Below are 21,148 nucleotides of genomic sequence, written 5' to 3'. Positions count from 1 at the left end.
ACTGTATCGCTATGGTCAGGTAAACCCACAAGATGCTGCAGAATGAAAAATGGAGGAACAGGGAAGTAAAAAAAGAGGGTGGTGAGGAGAAGATTCATATGAAAGCCCCTTTCCATTTCATTTTTCGGGCAGCATCACCCCTCTGTAGTGCCAGAAAGGCGTTACACAGCAAGGCTACAAATATTGTCTTAGGGGCCTTTGACCTGCCAGCTATGAAACCATTTACAAATCGGAAAAACTACAGACACATCACACACACACACACACACAATAAGAAACTAAGATTGGGTGCTACTGATTGATCTCTCTATCATCTTGCCCTCCATGACTCCACACAAGACTCAAGCTTAGACAAAATAAACAGAATTTCAGTCAAAACAAACATTTCTTGAAGGCATTATTTACTAATGCTTATATAAAAGTGCTGTGGTTTGCAGTTTCCTAGTTGTCAATTTGCTCGTATCAGTGCCCAGCAAGTTGCAGATCTGATTACTTCAGGTGGCCCAATTTGCTCTTATAATTCCCTCCACTCTCCTTGGAAGATGTTCCACCAGATTTTGGATTGTGCTGGTGGAGATTTTTGCTCATTCAGACACAAGGGTATTAGTAAAATCGGGTACTGAGGTAGGTGAGGTAAGGAGGTTCCTGGGGAAGTTAGCTTTTACATTCATCCCAAAGGTCTTCAGTAGGGTTTAGATCAAAGCTTTATAGCAGGAGATCTTCCACTCCAAACCATGCAGAGCAGATCTTCATTTAGTATCACTGGGGCACTGTCATGCTGGAACAGGTTTGGGGTCTCCTAGTTCAAGTGAAGGAAAAATGTCATGCGACTGCATCCAAAGACGTCCAATACATCTGTGTGCCTTCAGCTTTATGGTAACAGTTTGGGAAAGAACCACATATTGCTGGGAAAGTCAGGTGTCCCAATACTTTTGGCAATATACGGCAATAGTGTATCATGGTCTTCTTTACCATATGGCAAAAAAATGCCATGACGATGAACCCAGGACCAAGAAGATATGCTGTTTCCCATGCCCAGGACAATTCCTCAGCATTTTTTAAAGAAGGTCCTCCTGAGCACACTGCACAAAACAGCAGAGATCAGTGATCTCGAGAAGAAGAAGCCAGCTATCATTCTGGACTACAAGCACAACAAAGGAGGTGTGAACAAGGTGAATGGAAATGACAGCTGCAGGAGGATGACTGTGTGCTGGTTCTTGGTCATGTTCTATACTGTAGCATCACTGATTTTTCCTCATACAAATGTAACCACCCAAATTTAAAGAAGAGACTGTGTCCCGAATACAGCAGCTTCTGTAGAACATGTGAAAGCTGTTCATGTTCATGGAGCTGTCCAAGGTGGCAGCTGGAGCAGGCAAGAGGAGGAGATACCAATCCAGTCCCCCAAAGAAGAACTGTAAAACAAACACTGTTCTTGAAGTGTGAAAAACATATCTGCAAAGTCCACACTCGCACACTGTCCTGTGATTAAATCTGAATAAAATACTGCACACTGAGGAGGGAAGATCTGGACATTTACAGCGTGATGCGTGATGATGTGGTTTCTTCATTTAAAATAGATTTGAGGATTGAAATGAAGTGTAGCTGCTTTATTTTAGATGTTTAGTGAAGGCAGGTCAGGATAAGGATATACAGGGTACAGAATCCCATGACCACACAGGGGTTAAATCACAGCCTATTTGAGTATTGTTGCTGATTGTTTACCATCTACTGTCTACCTCCAGCAGGATGGTGCACCAAACTGCAAAGCTAAAGTCTTCACAATGATCATCACAATGAGTGCGTTCTTCAGAACCCCCAGGATCTGAATCCAGTAGATCACCTTGTGGATGTGGTAGGAATTGTGGCATCTTCTCTGGGCTCCTGGGGAATGAAATCTGTATGAACTGCGTGATGTGATCATCTCAGCATGGAGGAGAATCTCAAGGGCAAGGTTTTGGTCATGTGGTGGAATCCATAGCATGAAGATTAAGAGTAAACTGTAGACAGTGTTTGGTTGGCCGGTCTGTGTGTGTGTGTGTGTGTGTGTGTGTGTGTGTGTGTAAATAGGGAAAGAGAAACTTCCCTACAGTACAACTTAAATATTGATGACTTAACATTTGAGTAAAAGGGGCGGGGTTTGGCGCAGACTGTCATTCCGATTGGTCCAAATTATTCATAGACGCTAGAGGTAGCCAATGAGGTGTCGCTAACGTCCTATTACGTGATGTCAGAACGCCAAAAAAGCGGAAGCGTTTTTATAGGAATGGAGGATTTGGAGGCGCCATCAGCAGGCTGGAGAGCCACAGAGGAACCGCGGAGCAAGAAGTGTAAACCAGCCTTTCATTCTCACCAACAAGTTTCGCGCAGTAATAGCCGCTGGGTTTTTGTGTTATTGAATGGTGTGTGTGTGTGTGTGTGTGTGTGTGTGTGTGTGTGTGTGTGTGTGTGTGCGTGTGTGTGTGTGCGCAGGGCAGTGATGGCCGTGTTGTGGAGCTCCAGCTCAGTAGCAGATCTGTCCCTGCAGGACTCCTCTCTCCAGCTCAAGCAGGAAGCAGTAGATGAGGTTTGGACCCACATTTTTTGAATGTAATGGAGAAAGAAACCATGCAAAGTTTTTTTTCCCAGTATGCTGGTTTTCTTGGCAGGAAGATCTGACCTGGTCACATTCTTCTTCTTCTTCTTCATCGTCATCATCATCATCATCATTCGTTATAGATTATGATAATTTGTTTGATCAGAATGCAGCAATTAGTTTGTTTCTTTTCTCTTTTTTTATTCATTAATACTTTAATCAATATATTGTGTATTAGGAAGTGTGTGTGTATATGTGTGTGTGTGTGTGTGTGTGTGTGTGTGTATATATATATATATATTCACACTTGAACTCTGAGAGACAAAATGAGAAAAAATAATCCAGAAAATCACATTGTCTGATTTTTAAAGAATTTCTTTATAAATTATGGTGGAAAATACGTATTTGGTCAATAACAAAAGTTCATCTTAATACGTTGTTATATACCGTTTGTTGGCAATGACTGAGATCAAACGTCTCCACAAGGTTTTTACACACTGGTGCTGGTAGTTTGGCCCATTCCTCCATGCAGATCTCCTCTAGAGCAGTGATGTTTTGGGGCTGTCGCTGGGCAACACGGATTTTCAACTCCCTACAAAGATTTTCTATGGAGACTGGCTAGGCCACTCCAGGACCTTGAAATGCTGCTTATGAAGCCACTCCTTGGTTGCCCTGGCGGTGTGTTTGGAATCATTGTCATGGTGAAAGCCCCAGCCACGTTTGATCTTCAATGCCCTTGCTGATGGAAGGAGGTTTTCACCCAAAATCTCACGATACATGGCCCCATTCATTCTTTTCTTTACACGGATCAGTCGTCCTGATCCCTTTGCAGTAAAACAGCCCCAAAGCATGATGTTTCCACCCCCATGCTTCACAGTAGGTAGGTGTTCTTTGGATGCAACTCAGCATTCCTTCTCCTCCAAACACGACAAGTTGAGTTTTTACCAGGAAGTTCTATTTGGGTTTCATTTTCCAATCCTCTTCTGAATCATCCGAATGCTCTCTAGCAAACTTCAAGCGGGGCCAGACATGTACTGGCTTAAGCAGGGGGACACGTCTGGCACTGCAGGATTTGAGTCCCTGGCGGCGTAGTGTGTTACTAATGGTAGCCTTTGTTACTTTGGTCCCAGCTCTCTGCAGGTCATTCACCAGGTCCCCCATGTGGTTCTGGGATTTTTGCTCACCGTTCTTGTGATCATTTTGACCCCATGGGGTGAGATCTTGGCGTGGAGCTCCAGATCAAGGGAGATTATCAGTGGCCTTGTATGTCTTCCATTTTCTAATAATTGCTCCCACAGTTGATTTCTTCACACCAAGCTGCTCACCTACTGCAGATTCAGTCTTCCAGCCTGGTGCAGGTCTACAGTTTTGTTCAGACAATGTGATTTTTGGGATTTTTTTTTCTCATTTTGTCTCATAGTTGAAGTGGTAGTTTTAAGTGGGAGAACTTGCACAATTGGTGCTGACTAAATATTTTTTTTGCTCGTGTGTTTGTGTGTATGCGTGTTTATAAAATATAACTTGCATTATAGCAGAAAATACATTAGGGTTCTAATAAACTACAAAAGAATATATAATTTATTATAATTGCCAAAAGTATTGGGACACCCGACATTTCCACCCATATGTGGTTCTTTCTCAAACTTTACACCAAAATTCGGAGACATATAATTGTATAGGACGTCTTTTGGATGTGCTACCAGGAGACCCAAAACCTGTTCCCTGTGCACAAAGCCAGCTCCCTGAAACCAAGCTTCCATGGCTGGGAGTGAAAGATCTGCTATAAAGTTCCAACACTGACTGCGCCCCAGGCCTCCTCACCTTCTCAACTACATTAGTTTTATTATCACCCATGTAGATGAATGAATCTCCACAAACTCTAGTGGCAAAACCTTCCTTGAAAAGTGGAGGTTATTATAACTAGAAACGTCTGTACATACACTATAATGTGTGGTATAAAATACTCAGTGGATATAAAATGATCATTTCACAATGACCCCCTGCACCCCCTTGTTTGAGGTGGATAATCATTTTTCCATGTTTGATGTTTTTTAGTAATAAATCAGCTTTACAATACAATGTTTTTGTTTAATATTAAAAATGTTCCATGTTTTCCAATAGGAATTTCAGGATTTCTTTCCTGGCTCTTTCCTGCCTAAAATGCCACCCGTGTCCACGCTGATGCATCCCGGTGATGAAGACGCTGCTGAAGCGAGACACTTGCCACAGGGAGACGTGAACGGTTTGATCCTGGACATTAAAACCGAACCGGATCTGTTGGATATCGATTCGTTTGTATACGGCAGTGAGCGCGCCTCGAAAGACGGGTGGGGTTGTGACTCTGACCAGGAGAACGAGTACACCCTGGAGCAAAGCGACGATGCTGAGGATTACGAGGACGATCATGCTGAGGATGATGAGCTAGATTCGTTAACCATCGTTAAAACGGAGCCTAGCGATGAGTTTCAGTCAAACTGTAAAACTGAATCGATCGATATATTGAGTGAAGAAGAAGAGGAGGAGGAAGAATGTGATGCATCACTGGAGGAAAATGAGGTGGTAAACTTTACAGGTGATGCGTTTGAGATTTCTTTCATGAAGTTGAAATCAAAACATCCTGCTCCATACACCGCTTCATTTTCCTTTCCAAATGTTTGATTTGGTAGCTCAGAATCACAGATGAATGACGTTCGTTCTCGCAGTTCGCCACCTGCCATGTGCACTCAATCCTCTATATGTCTGGTTGCTTCACAATTTCATCATATTGTGCACGCATGGTGGCAGAACAGCAGAATATTTTCTCTGCATGAAGCTACCAGGCCTTCAGCCCCAACATCAGAGTCAGGATTATTGATGGGACTTTCCCATGTCTAATTAAAGACTCCAACATATTATAGGTTCAGACATCCAGGTGAACTCTGAGCCACATTTGCATTTGTAATTGCATTTTTAAATAAATAAGCATTATGGGTATTTTTTTACATCATGCTGTTTAGGGACGGCTCGATACCATAGTTTTGGCTTCGGTACAATACCAGATTAAGTACCATACAGTGGGGCAAAAACTTATTTAGTCAGCCACCAATTGTGCAAGTTCTCCCACTTAAACAGATGAGAGAGGCCTGGAATTTTCATCATAGGTACACTTCAACTATGAGATTTTATGTTTTTAAAGAATTTATTTGCAAATTATGGTGGAAAAAAAGTATTTGGTCACCTACAAAAAAAACAAGAATTCTGGCTCTCATAGACCTGTAACTTCTTCTTTAAGAGGCTCCTCTGTCCTCCACTTGTTATCTGTATTAATGGCACCTGTTTGTACTCGTTATCAGTATAAAAGTCACCTGCCCACAACCTCAAAAAGTCAAACTCCAAACTCCACTATGGCCAAGACCAAAGAGCTGTCAAAGGACACCAGAAACAAAATTGTAGACCTGCACCAGGCTGGAAGACTGAATCTGCAGTAGGTAAGCAGCTTGGTGTGAAGAAATCAACTGTGGGAGCAATTATTAGAAAATGGAAGACATACAAGACCACTGATAATCTCCCTCGATTTGGGGCTCCGCGCAAGATCTCACCACGGGGGACCTGGTGAATTACCTGCAGAGAGCTGGGACCAAAGTAACAAAGGCTACCATCAGTAACACACTACACCACCAAGGACTCAAATCCTGCAGTGCCAGACGTGTCCCCCTGCTTAAGCCAGTACATGGCCGGACCCGTCTAAAGTTTGCTAGAGAGCATTTTGATGATCCAGAAGAAGATTGGGAGAATGGCATATGGTCAGATGAAGCCAAAATAGAACTTCTTGGTAAAAACTCATCTTGTCGTGTTTGGAGGAGAAAGAATGCTGAGTTGCAGCCAAAGAACACCATACCTACTGTGAAGCATGGGGGTGGAAACATCATGCTTTGGGGCTGTTTTTCTACAAAGGGATCAGGACGACTGATCCGTGTAAAGGAAAGAATGAATGGGGCCATGTATCATGAGATTTTGAGTGAAAACCTCCTTCCATCAGCAAGGGCATTGAAGATCAAACCTGGCTGGGGCTTTCACCATGACAATGATTCCAAACACACCACCCGGGCAACAAGGGAGTGGCTTCGTAAGCAGCATTTCAAGGTCCTGGAGTGGCCTAGCCAGTCTCCATAGAAAATCTTTGTAGGGAGTTGAAAATCCGTGTTGCCCAGCGACAGCCCCAAAACATCACTGCTCTAGAGGAGATCTGCATGGAGGAATGGGCCAAACTACCAGCAACAGTGTGTAAAAACCTTGTGGAGACTCACTGAAGACGTTTGATCTCTGTCATTGCCAACAAACAGAATATAACAAAGTATTGAGATGAACTTTTGTTATTAACCAAATACGTATTTTCCACCATAATTTATAAAAGAAATTCTTTGAACATTTTTTCTTTTCTTATTTTGTCTCTTATAGTTGAAGCCTCTCTCGTCTTTTTAAGTGGGAGAACTTGCACAATTGATTCCTGACTAAATACTGTTGCCCCACTGTAAATGACAAATAACCAGCTTCAAACTATAAAGATTTTATATTTAATAATAAAAAAAATGATCTTGTATCTTAATTGCTTTTGTATTAGACTGTAACCAAAAATCTACCAGGAATATGGATTTATATTTTGACTTTGAAGAAGAAGAAAAAAAAATGCAACTGAAGTAACACAATGAATGCACGTGTGTATCTTTTCAGTCTTTTAACGGTTTCTCCTCAATTTGGGAAGCACTGCCGCCTACAGGTGAATTTCAGAACAGCAACGTATGAAATAGCAAATTCAGCAAAGTGAATGAAGAACTTTTATTTGAAAGAAACCCCTCACAGTCTCTTCTGGCTGTAACTCCTGGTGTCAGGTGGTGATACAAATTCTCGCTGATGTTGTGATGGTGAAGCAACAGTAGGAGCTTGATAGGATCAGGTGTTTCATTTAAGCTGAAAGGCAGGTCTCATACTGCCTGAGCCTGCTGAGGGTGATAACGGAGGGAGGGGCAATTGTGCTAATATCTTTCGGTCAAGGTGAGGGTTGACATGTTCTTTCAAGGTGGACTATATATCTGGGCATGGGATGGGGGTACATGTACTCACAGGTGGTGTATGGCTGGGCATATGGTGGCATGAAGGATGAGTGATGGACCCATGAATAAAATAATGGAATGGTGATGGTGATTTAGGGATGAAAGGAGACTTTTAAACTTCTGCCCTTCTTTTGCTGTAGGTGAGTGCTCCTACCTGCCCTCGGCTAAAGGCTTCCGAACCTGCCCCGATTGTGGAAAGGTTTTCACCAACTCGTCCTCCTACAACAGACACATGAGGATCCACAGCGGTGAAAGACCTTTCCAGTGCCCTCACTGCAACAAGGCCTTCACTCAGTTGTCGTCGTTTAAAAACCACCAGCGGATACACACCGGGGAAAAGCCTTATCGCTGCTCCGAATGCACAAAAAACTTCAGCCGTTCGGACGCTCTGCAACGCCATCAGAAAACCCATACGGGGGAAAAGCCGTACCAGTGCGCCCACTGCCCCAAAACCTTCGCTCGCTTGCACGTGCTCCAGAACCACCAGTGGACCCACACGGGAATCAAACCGTACCAGTGCTCGCAGTGCGGCAAAACTTTCTCTCGTTTATGCAGCTTTAAAATCCATAAGAGACGGCACACCGGGGAGAGACCCTACCTGTGTGGGACCTGCGGAAAACAGTTTGTGGACGCCTCCAATCTTAAGAATCACCTGAGGACACACACCAAGGAGCGTCCGTACCGGTGCTCGCAGTGCGACAAGACCTTCATTCAGCTCGGCCACCTGACGAGCCACCGGCGGAAAAAACACAGCATAGAGACGGTAACCGTATCGGTGCTCTGAGTCGGTGTGGGAGGAGTTTCACTTCCTTAACCTGGTCACATGACTCTCTCGACTGCACTTACTGCACTACATGAGGCACAAGTTCATGACTGTTAGATTATACAATATGATTATTGTATATGATTAATTTCTCTTTCTCTCTGTGTATGTATTTGCACAGTACTGTATTGATAAGTTTGTGGACACCTGACCATAGCTTCTTTCTGAACATCCTATTCCACATTTAGTCCTCATTTGCTGTTATAAAAATGTTCCATTCTTCTGAGAAGATGTTCCACTAGATTTTGTGGAGTTCAGCTACAAGGATGTAGGTGAGCGAGGAGGTCTGGGGTGCAGTCAGTGTTCATATTCATTCATGTTCAAGAGGGTTGGAGCTCCATAGCTGGAGAACTTCCACTCCAAACCATGTTAAGCAGATCTTCATGGAACTGGCTTTGGGCACAGGGTCTGGATCATCATGCTGGAACAGGTTTGGGTCTCCTAATTCAAGTGAAAATTTCGACATCCAATTGTTTGCATTCAACAATATCAGGTGTCCCAATACTTTTGGCAATACCGTAAAGCGGTCATTTCTTTTCTCCTCATTCATGAAATTTCTAAAGCAAGATTCGAAAACAATGTGACTTCGCTTCATTGTATATTTATTTATAATCTACTAATTCATTTCAAATGATCTTTTTTTTTTGGTATTGTGCAGTAAAAGATAACGCAATAACCTTCTGTTGAAATGGTGTTGAAATTGTGTCCCACATTGAGGATTGTTTTGTATTTTTGCTAAATCACTACACAGGTTCTTGTCCATGAGTGTGTAGATTTGAGTTCAAATAAACCCGAGTTCAGATGTACAGAGAAAAAGGCCTCTGTTTCATTCGCACGCAGTCGTGATCGCGTTCACGAGAGGAGCAGGTGCTACAGGACTGAGGTTTCATCTCGGAATTCAAGTCGCTGACTGAAGCCACAAATCCAGACTTCATCAAAAAAAGCCAGTGTTCACGAGAGATTCGTAACAAATTGACGAAAGGTTTTTGTCCAGAAAGACCTGAATTAATGCTCAGTGCCGGACATGGGACACTTTTATCACGTCTCTATACAGGTAACAGTGTTAGATGTTTTCAGCAAAGGGGTTTTTAATCCAGAAAAATGTGATGGCACCATTCATGATGCACAGGGAGGATCTAATGAGAAATAATTGTGTCTTCATTAAGCCAGCGGTGAAACCTGGCAGCTTCCACACCACGGATCGAATATTTATGCACGTAAGATATTTCAGTTTTTTTTTCTTTTTACAGAAAAATATTTTCCAACAAAAAAACAGTCATCTTACAAGCGCTGATTTGGAGTTCCTGCACACCGACGCTCCTCATCCAACCTGAAAGGTTCTGCAGAGAACAATGGAAGAACCTGCACAAAAATAGGTGGCAAACTTGAGGCTGAAACTGGTGCCAAAGGAGCTTCAATGAAGTACTTAGCAAAGGCTGTAAATACTTGCATGTGATTTTATTAGTTTCGTTTTGTTAAGATTTCCAACAAACGTCTTTACGTTGTAATTATGTTATTGATTGTAGAATTTTGAGGAAAATAATGAATCCATATGGAATATGGATTGAAGTATTTAACATGACGGGCTCTTGGGTCTCAAAACTCCAAAACGACTGCGCATATATATATATGTATATGTATATAGATATAGATATAGATATATAGATATATAGATATAGATATATAGATATATAGATATAGATATATATAATCTATCTATCTATCTATCTATCTATCTATCTATCTATCTATCTATCTATCTATCTATCTATCTATCTATCTATCTATCTATCTATCTATCTATCTATCTCTGTAATTCTATTTAATACCGACAGGTGGCGACACATTAACATCCCTCCTCACATCCATTAATCACTGACAAGAGCGGGAAAAAAAGACATGAGGAAACCTCAGAGAATGTGTACTGAGTTTAATGTTTAAATTGTTATAATTAGGATTAAATGTGTTTTAGTGGTTATAATAATTTGTTTAGTGGTTATATGGGGACTGTATTGTTTTTTTGATGTTATAATGGGGATTATATTGGTTTTAGTGGTTGTAATGGAAACTGTAATGGTGTAAATTTTGAGGGTCTGGGATTTTTTTTATTTCTGCTGTGGTATGATTTCTGTGACACCAATAATGAACAACTGAAGACCTTTTAAGAACTTGTAGATCACATGTTGGTAACAACTGGACACAATTAGAGACCATTACACCATCCAGGTTATGAGCAGGTCCTTCTATGATCAAGTTGAGTTTATTTCTATAGCGCTTTTCACAACAGACATTGTCTCAAAGCAGCTTTACAGAAATTAAGAGTGAAGGTGAATGTGTTTATCCCTGATAAACAGCCATGGAGGCTGCGGCAAGGAAAAACTCCCTTAGATGTTATGAGGACGAAACCTTGAGAGGAACCAGACTTAAATAGGGAACCCATCCTCATCTGGGTGACATCAAGTGTGTAATTATAATCTTTAAACAATACAGAACACTGGAGTGAGAACTAACATGAGCACTGGAGTGTGTGATTGAGTGATGTTCTTTCTACAGTCTTATACAGTCATTCTGGTTATAAAACTAGGAGCTACTGAGCAACTCATACAATAGCTCAACATCTGAGATCATCACAGATCCAACACCAGCTTCTCCATGCCAGAGCCTTTAAACACTCAGAGGTCCAGTGTCCAAACTCCACACTAAGTGGGATCCATTTGGCGCTGGTACGTCTCTAGACACAGGATGTTTGTGGGCATCTACTTCTTTAAAAGTCTATAATCTTCACGAGCTTGGACGTGGCTGGACAAGTTGATAATGTGCATGTAATTCGATGTTCTGGTTCACAAGATTATGATGTGTTCTGTGTAGAACTCGCTAGAAACATGCGTCTTGGGATGATGATTGGGGTTATATGGTGATATTTTCTTGACCTTGTGAGACTCTGACTGCTGCATTCTGGACTAACTGAAGCTTTTTTATTAATGATGCAGGACCTCCACCTAGTAATGCATTACAATATTCCAGTCTGGAGGTCATGAACGCATGGACGAGCTTCTCTGCATCAGATATAGACATGTTTCTTAGTTTAAAAATATTTCTAAGGTGGAAGAAGCTGTTTTTGTAACTTGGGTGATATGATATTTGAAAGACAAGTTGCTCTAAAATAACTCCCAGGTCTTTTACTGTTGAACTAGTGGTTACAGAACATCCGTCTAAATGCAGGTTGAGATGCTGGAGCTTCTGTATAGTGGTTTTTGGGCCGATGAGCAAAATCTCTGTCTTATCAGAATTTAGTAGTAGAAAGTTATGGGTCATCCAGTCTTTTATTTCTTTAAAACACTCAGTTAAACGAGCAAACTGAGTGTATCACCTGGTTTTGATGAGATATATAGCTGGGTATCATCATCTTCGTTGTCTTTGTTCTGACGACGATTTAATGAAGAACACAAAAACTCCGTAATGGAAACCAACAGCTGATGGGTTGTGATGGTATTTGTAATGGAAACCAGTAAGATTTCTCTAATGGTTATTGTAGTGTTTTTCAGCAGGGTTTATTTTGACAGGATAAAAGTGATGTCTTTAAAACTGTAGATTTTTTGAAAACATTTTATTTTGGTCTTTCAGAAGATCACATGTAAGAACATTTGGCTGGTTTATTGTTACCTGAGTTAAAAGTATAAAAGTGAAAAAGTATAAAACAATACCGTTTAAAGCGGTCATTTCTTTTCTCCTCATTCATGAAATTTCTAAAGCAAGATTCGAAAACAATGTGACTTCGCTTCATTGTATATTTATTTATAATCTACTAATTCATTTCAAATGATCTTTTTTTTTTGGTATTGTGCAGTAAAAGATAACGCAATAACCTTCTGTTGAAATGGTGTTGAAATTGTGTCCCACATTGAGGATTGTTTTGTATTTTTGCTAAATCACTACACAGGTTCTTGTCCATGAGTGTGTAGATTTGAGTTCAAATAAACCCGAGTTCAGATGTACAGAGAAAAAGGCCTCTGTTTCATTCGCACGCAGTCGTGATCGCGTTCACGAGAGGAGCAGGTGCTACAGGACTGAGGTTTCATCTCGGAATTCAAGTCGCTGACTGAAGCCACAAATCCAGACTTCATCAAAAAAAGCCAGTGTTCACGAGAGATTCGTAACAAATTGACGAAAGGTTTTTGTCCAGAAAGACCTGAATTAATGCTCAGTGCGGACATGGGACACTTTTATCACGTCTCTATACAGGTAACAGTGTTAGATGTTTTCAGCAAAGGGTTTTAATCCAGAAAATGTGATGGCACCATTCATGATGCACAGGAGGATCTAATGAGAAATAATTGTGTCTTCATTAAGCCAGCGGTGAAACCTGGCAGCTTCCACACCACGGATCGAATATTTATGCACGTAAGATATTTCAGTTTTTTTTTCCTTTTACAGAAAAATATTTTCCAACAAAAAAACAGTCATCTTACAAGCGCTGATTTGGAGTTCCTGCACACCGACGCTCCTCATCCAACCTGAAAGGTTCTGCAGAGAACAATGGAAGAACCTGCACAAAAATAGGTGGCAAACTTGAGGCTGAAACTGGTGCCAAAGGAGCTTCAATGAAGTACTTAGCAAAGGCTGTAAATACTTGCATGTGATTTTATTAGTTTCATTTTGTTAAGATTTCCAACAAACGTCTTTACGTTGTAATTATGTTATTGATTGTAGAATTTTGAGGAAAATAATGAATCCATATGGAATATGGATTGAAGTATTTAACATGACGGGCTCTTGGGTCTCAAAACTCCAAAACGACTGCGCATATATATGTATATCTATCTATCTATCTATCTATCTATCTATCTATCTCTATCTATCTCTATCTATCTCTATCTATCTCTATCTATCTCTATCTATCTCTATCTATCTATCTATCTATCTATCTATCTATCTATCTATCTCTGTAATTCTATTTAATACCGACAGGTGGCGACACATTAACATCCCTCCTCACATCCATTAATCACTGACAAGAGCGGGAAAAAGACATGAGGAAACCTCAGAGAATGTGTACTGAGTTTAATGTTTAAATTGTTATAATTAGGATTAAATGTGTTTTAGTGGTTATAATAATTTGTTTAGTGGTTATATGGGGACTGTATTGTTTTTTTGATGTTATAATGGGGATTATATTGGTTTTAGTGGTTGTAATGGAAACTGTAATGGTGTAAATTTTGAGGGTCTGGGATTTTTTTTATTTCTGCTGTGGTATGATTTCTGTGACACCAATAATGAACAACTGAAGACCTTTTAAGAACTTGTAGATCACATGTTGGTAACAACTGGACACAATTAGAGACCATTACACCATCCAGGTTATGAGCAGGTCCTTCTATGATCAAGTTGAGTTTATTTCTATAGCGCTTTTCACAACAGACATTGTCTCAAAGCAGCTTTACAGAAATTAAGAGTGAAGGTGAATGTGTTTATCCCTGATAAACAGCCATGGAGGCTGCGCAAGGAAAAACTCCTTAGATGTTATGAGGACGAAACCTTGAGAGGAACCAGACTTAAATAGGGAACCCATCCTCATCTGGGTGACATCAAGTGTGTAATTATAATCTTTAAACAATACAGAACACTGGAGAGTGAGAACTAACATGAGCACTGGAGTGTGTGATTGAGTGATGTTCTTTCTACAGTCTTATACAGTCATTCTGGTTATAAAACTAGGAGCTACTGAGCAACTCATACAATAGCTCAACATCTGAGATCATCACAGATCCAACACCAGCTTCTCCATGCCAGAGCCTTTAAACACTCAGAGGTCCAGTGTCCAAACTCCACACTAAGTGGGATCCATTTGGCGCTGGTACGTCTCTAGACACAGGATGTTTGTGGGCATCTACTTCTTTAAAAGTCTATAATCTTCACGAGCTTGGACGTGGCTGGACAAGTTGATAATGTGCATGTAATTTGATGTTCTGGTTCACAAGATTATGATGTGTTCTGTGTAGAACTCGCTAGAAACATGCGTCTTGGGATGATGATTGGGGTTATATGGTGATATTTTCTTGACCTTGTGAGACTCTGACTGCTGCATTCTGGACTAACTGAAGCTTGTTTATTAATGATGCAGGACCTCCACCTAGTAATGCATTACAGTAGTCCAGTCTGGAGGTCATGAACGCATGGACGAGCTTCTCTGCATCAGATATAGACATGTTTCTTAGTTTAAAAATATTTCTAAGGTGGAAGAAGCTGTTTTTGTAACTTGGGTGATATGATATTTGAAAGACAAGTTGCTCTAAAATAACTCCCAGGTCTTTAACTGTTGAACTAGTGGTTACAGAACATCCGTCTAAATGCAGGTTGAGATGCTGGAGCTTCTGTATAGTGGTTTTTGGGCCGATGAGCAAAATCTCTGTCTTATCAGAATTTAGTAGTAGAAAGTTATGGGTCATCCAGTCTTTTATTTCTTTAAAACACTCAGTTAAACGAGCAAACTGAGTGTATCACCTGGTTTTGATGAGATATATAGCTGGGTATCATCATCTTCGTTGTCTTTGTTCTGACGACGATTTAATGAAGAACACAAAAACTCCGTAATGGAAACCAACAGCTGATGGGTTGTGATAGTATTTGTAATGGAAACCAGTAAGATTTCTCTAATGGTTATTGTAGTGTTTTTCAGCAGGGTTTATTTTGACAGGATAAAAGTGATGTCTTTAAAACTGTAGATTTTTTGAAAACATTTTATTTTGGTCTTTCAGAAGATCACATGTAAGAACATTTGGCTGGTTTATTGTTACCTGAGTTAAAAGTATAAAAGTGAAAAAGTATAAAAGATGTCTTTGTATTGAACATCTGCTACGGTATTGATCTCCTGCCCTTCAAAGCGTGAGGGTTCAAACGGTTCCACTTCCTGTGCTGTGGCTGAGGTAGGTTTAGTTTGAAAAAGATCTAATGCGAGTAAAAAAATCATCTAAATCTAGTCAAGGGAGCAACAATATATAACCTCATAAAAACCTTTCAATTAATCTCAAATACACTTTACACACATTACTGCCTCTGGCCTTCACTAATCCCTGAAGTAAAACCCCCCATGTGGAACAGGAGCATGTTCAGGTCTTTGGTGTGGTGGTGAAGTTCATGGTCACCGGGCCGTGATAGTTTCCTTCTGACAGAACAGGGGCATGAACATTGCTCTCCCCTGCAGTGGAGACGTTTTGTGAGACTCCAGCAGTCTGAGAGGAAGAAGAGGAGGAAGACGCCCCGTTCACTTCTGGACAAGCTTGAGGGAAACAGAATAAAACAAGATTTTCTACAATTCGTTCAGAAACTAGTTGTAGAATGTAACTCAGGTCCATGCTGTGATATGCTCTGATTTAAACCTGGTCTGTTATAGAACCAGTTTCCACATCCTGCTAGTTAAATGTGATTTATTGATGTTGTGTGTAAGTGTACAGCTTCAATATGAATCACATTAAGCTATAATTGCAGGTGTAAAAAAAAGTGGTTTATGTATAAATGGTGGATTAATACAAAGCAGCTCAGCCGAAGGTCCGAACAAAGAAGATTAAAAGAAGAAAATGGTATTTACCGATGTGGCAGCAGGCTGGGTTCTGGTTTGGAAAACAGAGGTGGCGTGATGGTTCACCAGGCAGAGCTTTTATTTAAATGTTTAATTTATTCCTGCCCTGGTGCTTTTCCTCCTTGTACTCACACCGGGGCACATTCACTCGGGCCCGTGCTTCTTCCCTCGACGCCGACCCGGGAACACTGAAACGGAACACATCGTGTACAGGTGTGCATCTTACCGCTGGTTTCGTCCATCTCCGAAGCTTGTCCCCGTAGAGACGCACGTCCCCGGCCCTGCACCGGTGCCCATCGACGCCCCCTCAATGGTGCTTGTCCACACGCCCGCGCCCGTCCACGCCCCCTCAAAGGTGCTTGTCCTTGCACCCGCGCCCGTCCAAGCCCCCTCAAAGGTGCTTGTCCACGCCCCATTACCAGCACCCGTTCACGCCCCCGCACCAGTGGCCATCCACGCCCCCTTAAAGATGCTTGTCCACGCCCTCTCACCGGCGCACGTCCACGCCCTGCTTGTCTGCACGCCCTCATAGGTGCTTCTCCTCGTGTCCGCTGCCTCAGGCGAATGTTCTGAACTATCATAAAAGTAAAGTTGAGCTAAGTGTAAATGCAAACTTACTCATTTAGTCCATGTTAAAAATAAAGACAAAGCCTTCTTATAAATACATAAATAAATAAATAAATAAATAAATAAATACATAAATAAATAAATAAATAACATTGCCTGTGAAAAGTGTGGAAACACAGAGTCTCCATGTTTTTTTGAGACGCATGCATGTTCCTAACACCCTACATTTTCCACACGTTTCACAGCCACTGCAAATAAAATTAAAGTTTCTTGAAGTCCATCCGAGTTTTAATAGAGACTCGTACAGGTTCTTAAAAATCTGTCTGTCTGTCTGTCTGTCTATCTGTCTCTCAACACCAATCAGACATAACATTATAACCACTTGCTTAATATTGTATTGGACTCAATTGGGCTCATTATTGTTCTGTTCCTTTTGAATTAATTAGATACTGTACATACAAATGTCCACAACAAAACTTAACACTTGGGCGGTTATGACGCCAGCGAGAAACAGGAACTAACGGCTTTTGTGTCCCTGCGAAAATACTTTTAACTGTATCACGCCATTTATCAATAACCAAAAATAATTTGCTATCGATGACAAATTTGCTGCACAGGAAGAGGGAACTCCTAAGCTTGTTCTGGTTCTGCTTCAGGCTGATTATTTTCCTATAACTGCTTCCCACACACTGTTTATAAGTTACATAGCATTTTACTCATTGTCATCATTGTAAACATCATCATGGAGAACGATCTGAACCTGCTCCTCAGTGGATGGGAATTACCCCCGGACTGCATCACTTACCATCTTTCTCCAAAAAATCCACTTTATTCACAGGAATGAGGAGAGATACCCGGTTTTCACACGGCTTTCGCACGGCTTCCGCCCGGCTTCGCTTTCACTATGGCTTGTGCTCTCCACCTTCTTATTCGAATAAAACTACAAAGTAAAAGTACAAAGTAACGACATTTCCTGTAGGCGTATTTACTGTGGGTTCATATCATTTATTTAAATTTAGCTTAAAAATCCTCACATTAAACATGAGTGTTAATATCATCCAGGCGTCGGTGAAGCTGCGCCGCTTGCTCTTGTTGTACTCCTTGTTCATCAGGAAGTTGTTGAACTTTTAGCACTGCTCGACTGGTACCACTTTCTCTCATGGTAAAAGGTAGGTATACTTCAGCTCTTCTCTGTTCTAGTAGCGAGGTGGTGGAATGAACTTCCTCTAGTTGGCCAAACAGCGGTGTCACTGGCTGTCTTCAAGCGACGGGTGAAGACCTTCATCTTCCTGAAACACTTGAACTAGCACTTTCTTTGCTTTTTCTTTCTTTTTGTAATAATAAAAATCCTGAGTTGTAGGCTGATGGTAGCTTAAGTTTGTAATCAAGTGAACCAGTGTAGATTTATACACCAAGAGACTCAAAGCACTTTTATATGTCGCTCTGGAGAAGGGCGTCTGCTAAATGTCGCAAATGTAAATGTAAATGAAAGTTGCCGTCGATGAGCTCTGCTGGTTCCTGCCAGTTCCAGTAGCAGAATCTGTCAGAGACAACACACACACACACACACACACACATTCAGCACACAAACGTATGTGATTTCAGAATTTTCAGAGAAAGAGAAACTCGGCAATCCACCTGGGCCCCTGTACTTCCTGTAAAGTTCCTCGAAAAACAGGAAGAGGCACACGCACATGAGGCACAAAATACTTTACTTATTATAAAGATTCAATCACACACACACACACTGATATATTTCAAGTGTTTATTTGTTTTCATTTTGATGATTTTGGCTCACAGCTGATAAAAACCCAAAATTCAGTATCTCAGAAAATAAGAAAATTGTGAAAAAGTGAATATTGGAGACTTATGATGTCTCACTTTAACCATCTCATTAACTCCAAACACCTGCTCAGGTTTTCTAAGTCTTTAAATGGCGTCTCAGTCTCATTCAGTCTCCACAATCATGGTGGAAGACTGCTGACTTGACAGTTGTCCAGAAGATGATCATTGACACCCTGCACATGGAGGGTGAGACACAAAAGATCATCGGTGAAGAAGCTGCTGTTCACAGACTGCTGGATCCAAGCACATTCATGGAAAGTTCAACGGAATGAAAAATGTGGTAGCAAAAAGGTGAAACGAAGCCCATTCAAGAATTTGTGGAGATTCACAAAGAGTGGACTGCAGCTGGAGTCAGTGCTTCAGGAGCCTGAGAGAAAATCATCTAAATCTAGTCAAGGGAGCAACAATATATAACCTCATAAAAACCTTTCAATTAATCTCAAATACACTTTACACACATTACTGCCTCTGGCCTTCACTAATCCCTGAAGTAAAACCCCCCATGTGGAACAGGAGCATGTTCAGGTCTTTGGTGTGGTGGTGAAGCTAATGTTCACCGGGCCGTGATAGTTTCCTCCTGACAGAACAGGAGCATAAATGTTGCTCTCCCCTGCAGTGGAGACGTTTTGTGAGACTCCAGCAGTCTTAGAGGAAGAAGAGGGAGATGCCCTGTTCACTTCTGGACAAGCTTGAGGGAAACAGAATAAAACAAGAGATAGAAAAAGTAATGAGTTTTTTATGTTGGAATTTTCTAGACTATGTTTTTCTTTTACAATTTGTTCAGAAACTAGTTGTAGAATGTTACTCAGGTACATGCTGTGACATGCTCTGTGTTAAACCTGTCTGGTATAGAACCTGTTTCCACATCCTGCTAGTTAAATGGTATTAAACAGTGTGTGAAAAGTGTAAAAACACAGAGTCTTTCATGGTTTTTAAAACGCGCATGTTTCTTTTCCTGTAAAAATCTGTGGAGTCCAAATGGGACGTTTTTGTCTTTATTAGAAGAACTTGTGTAAGCTGGAGAACAGGAGAGAAGATGTGATCAGACTCCCTCACACTCACACATGGAGGTGGAAGTTTAATGCTTTGGGTTGTTTTGGACCAGAGAAGGTTCCAGAAAGTGAAAGGAATCCAGGACCAACATGGCTCCCATTCCACACCTCAACACCATGCAATTCCGTCTGGACTGCGGCTCATCGGAATCGACTTCACCGTACAACAAGACGATGAGCCGAAGCGCACGTCTGAGTTCTGTAAGTGTTATTTAGAGAGCAGACAGACGTCTGGAGTGATATCTATCATGGAACAACCTGCCCAGTCACTGCACCTCAATCCTACTGAACTGCTCTGAGATGAAGAAGAAAATCTCCATCTAGTGAAGAACAGATGTGAAGCCAGTGAAGCTGTAAAGCAGTTCTTGTGTCTCTTAAAAACCATAAAACACTTGGTGTTTCCACACTTTTCACAACCACCATCTATCTATCTATCTATCTATCTATCTATCTATCTATCTATCTATCTATCTATCTATCTATCTATCTATCTATCTATCTATCTATCTATCTATCTATCTATCTATCTATCTATCTATCTATCTATCTCAGCTTGTTTACCTTCTGCCAGTTGCTTTTCCAGGTTGTTAGCGACTGCATTGTGTCCCATCTGTCTCAGAACCTGTGCGGTGATTCTGGCGGCTTCCTGTGGTCCATATCGCTCCACCATCTCATCAACAAGCATGTGTTGTGTAGCATTCTCCAGTCTGGAGCGGGGAATTGGGCTGAAGCCCTGTGCCATGTTCTTCTTCAAGAACGACTTAAATCTGCTGAACTCCTCCTGGACAAGTTCATCCAGCTGCTCCAGGATCATGTGGCTGATGGACATGTCTGTTCACATAGTTTTCAAAAATGCCAGTGACAGTTAGTGACAGTTGTCAAATTATCTGCACGGTAAATAACACACACACACACACACACACACACACACACACAAATGTTGGAAATGAAGATTGTACAGCTGAAGGCAGTACAGGGTATAATTCTCAGTTTCACACTGAGCTCCAGAGATTTGAATCCCATACACCTGACATTCCATCTTAAAAAGATCTAATCCCAGAAAACAGATGTGTCCAGATGTGAGTACAGATGTAGACCTCACTGGAGGAAGATCTGAACATGGGAATTTCCCCCTGACTGCATCACTTACCTTTCAAACTCTCAAAAAATCCAGATTATTCACAGGAATGAAAGGAAATACAGTGTCCGTCTTTCTCACAGATCTGCTTTCACTTTGAATTCTACTCCACTTCCTCAAACTAGAGCAAGGGAAGTGATACACAAGCGCCCTCTGTAGGGTGGTAATAGTAGTGCTCATCTGCTTGTTCATTCATGAAGGACGATTTTCTTTCCATTTCCTCTAGGTGCATTTACTGTGTATTCATATCATTTAATCAAATCCTTTTGCACTACACATCTTAAAAATCCTGAAATCTAACATTAGTGTTAATATCATCCAGCCACAAAGCATTTTTACCACACAAGCTGATGAAAAACCTGGTTCTTCCCTAAACTGTTACTGTGTGTAAGACATCTTTGGATGCGGTAGCAGGAAATGTTTACTTCACTTGGACTAGAAGACCCAAACCTGCTCCATGAAGATCTGCTTTACACAGTTTG

The 21,148-nt window shown here is 41.1% G+C and overlaps 2 protein-coding genes and 1 long non-coding RNA gene across 6 annotated transcripts; 1 reads left to right on the top strand and 2 right to left on the bottom strand.

Moving 5' to 3' along the window:
• The first annotated feature begins 2,183 nt into the window (after nucleotides 1–2,183).
• On the top strand, nucleotides 2,184–9,304 carry LOC124378691 (zinc finger protein 135-like). Of its 2 annotated transcripts, none has more exons than XM_046838448.1 (4): nucleotides 2,184–2,330; nucleotides 2,473–2,566; nucleotides 4,697–5,147; nucleotides 7,806–9,304. In XM_046838448.1, exons 2-4 carry the CDS (start codon nucleotides 2,480–2,482, stop codon nucleotides 8,447–8,449), a joined length of 1,182 nt encoding a protein of 393 aa, XP_046694404.1. In that variant the 5' UTR covers nucleotides 2,184–2,330; nucleotides 2,473–2,479; the 3' UTR covers nucleotides 8,450–9,304. The 2 variants fall into 2 exon arrangements, with proteins under 2 accessions (XP_046694404.1, XP_046694405.1); XM_046838449.1 differs by lacking the exon at nucleotides 2,184–2,330 and adding an exon at nucleotides 2,336–2,402 and having other exon boundaries at nucleotides 2,455–2,566.
• A 5,905-nt stretch (nucleotides 9,305–15,209) lies between these two features.
• On the bottom strand, nucleotides 15,210–17,610 carry LOC124377817. Its single transcript, XR_006924114.1, has 3 exons — nucleotides 17,437–17,610; nucleotides 16,074–16,638; nucleotides 15,210–15,764 (listed from the first exon to the last, which is right to left on the bottom strand). It is a non-coding gene; the product is annotated as an uncharacterized LOC124377817 (long non-coding RNA).
• A 761-nt stretch (nucleotides 17,611–18,371) lies between these two features.
• LOC124377816 (caspase b-like) lies at nucleotides 18,372–20,788 on the bottom strand. Of its 3 annotated transcripts, none has more exons than XM_046837116.1 (3): nucleotides 20,679–20,769; nucleotides 20,090–20,415; nucleotides 18,372–19,155 (listed from the first exon to the last, which is right to left on the bottom strand). In XM_046837116.1, exons 2-3 carry the CDS (start codon nucleotides 20,355–20,357, stop codon nucleotides 18,998–19,000), a joined length of 426 nt encoding a protein of 141 aa, XP_046693072.1. In that variant the 5' UTR covers nucleotides 20,358–20,415; nucleotides 20,679–20,769; the 3' UTR covers nucleotides 18,372–18,997. The 3 variants fall into 3 exon arrangements, with proteins under 3 accessions (XP_046693072.1, XP_046693071.1, XP_046693070.1); XM_046837115.1 differs by having other exon boundaries at nucleotides 18,375–19,164; nucleotides 20,090–20,359; nucleotides 20,679–20,788; XM_046837114.1 differs by having other exon boundaries at nucleotides 18,375–19,164.
• Nucleotides 20,789–21,148: the final 360 nt, after the last annotated feature.

The sequence above is a fragment of the Silurus meridionalis genome, chromosome 24 (assembly GCF_014805685.1).
Source record: "Silurus meridionalis isolate SWU-2019-XX chromosome 24, ASM1480568v1, whole genome shotgun sequence".
Taxonomy (NCBI): domain Eukaryota; kingdom Metazoa; phylum Chordata; class Actinopteri; order Siluriformes; family Siluridae; genus Silurus; species Silurus meridionalis.
The sequence above is the reverse complement of the archived record's forward strand: the minus strand, read 5'-3'. Positions and strand labels throughout refer to the sequence as shown.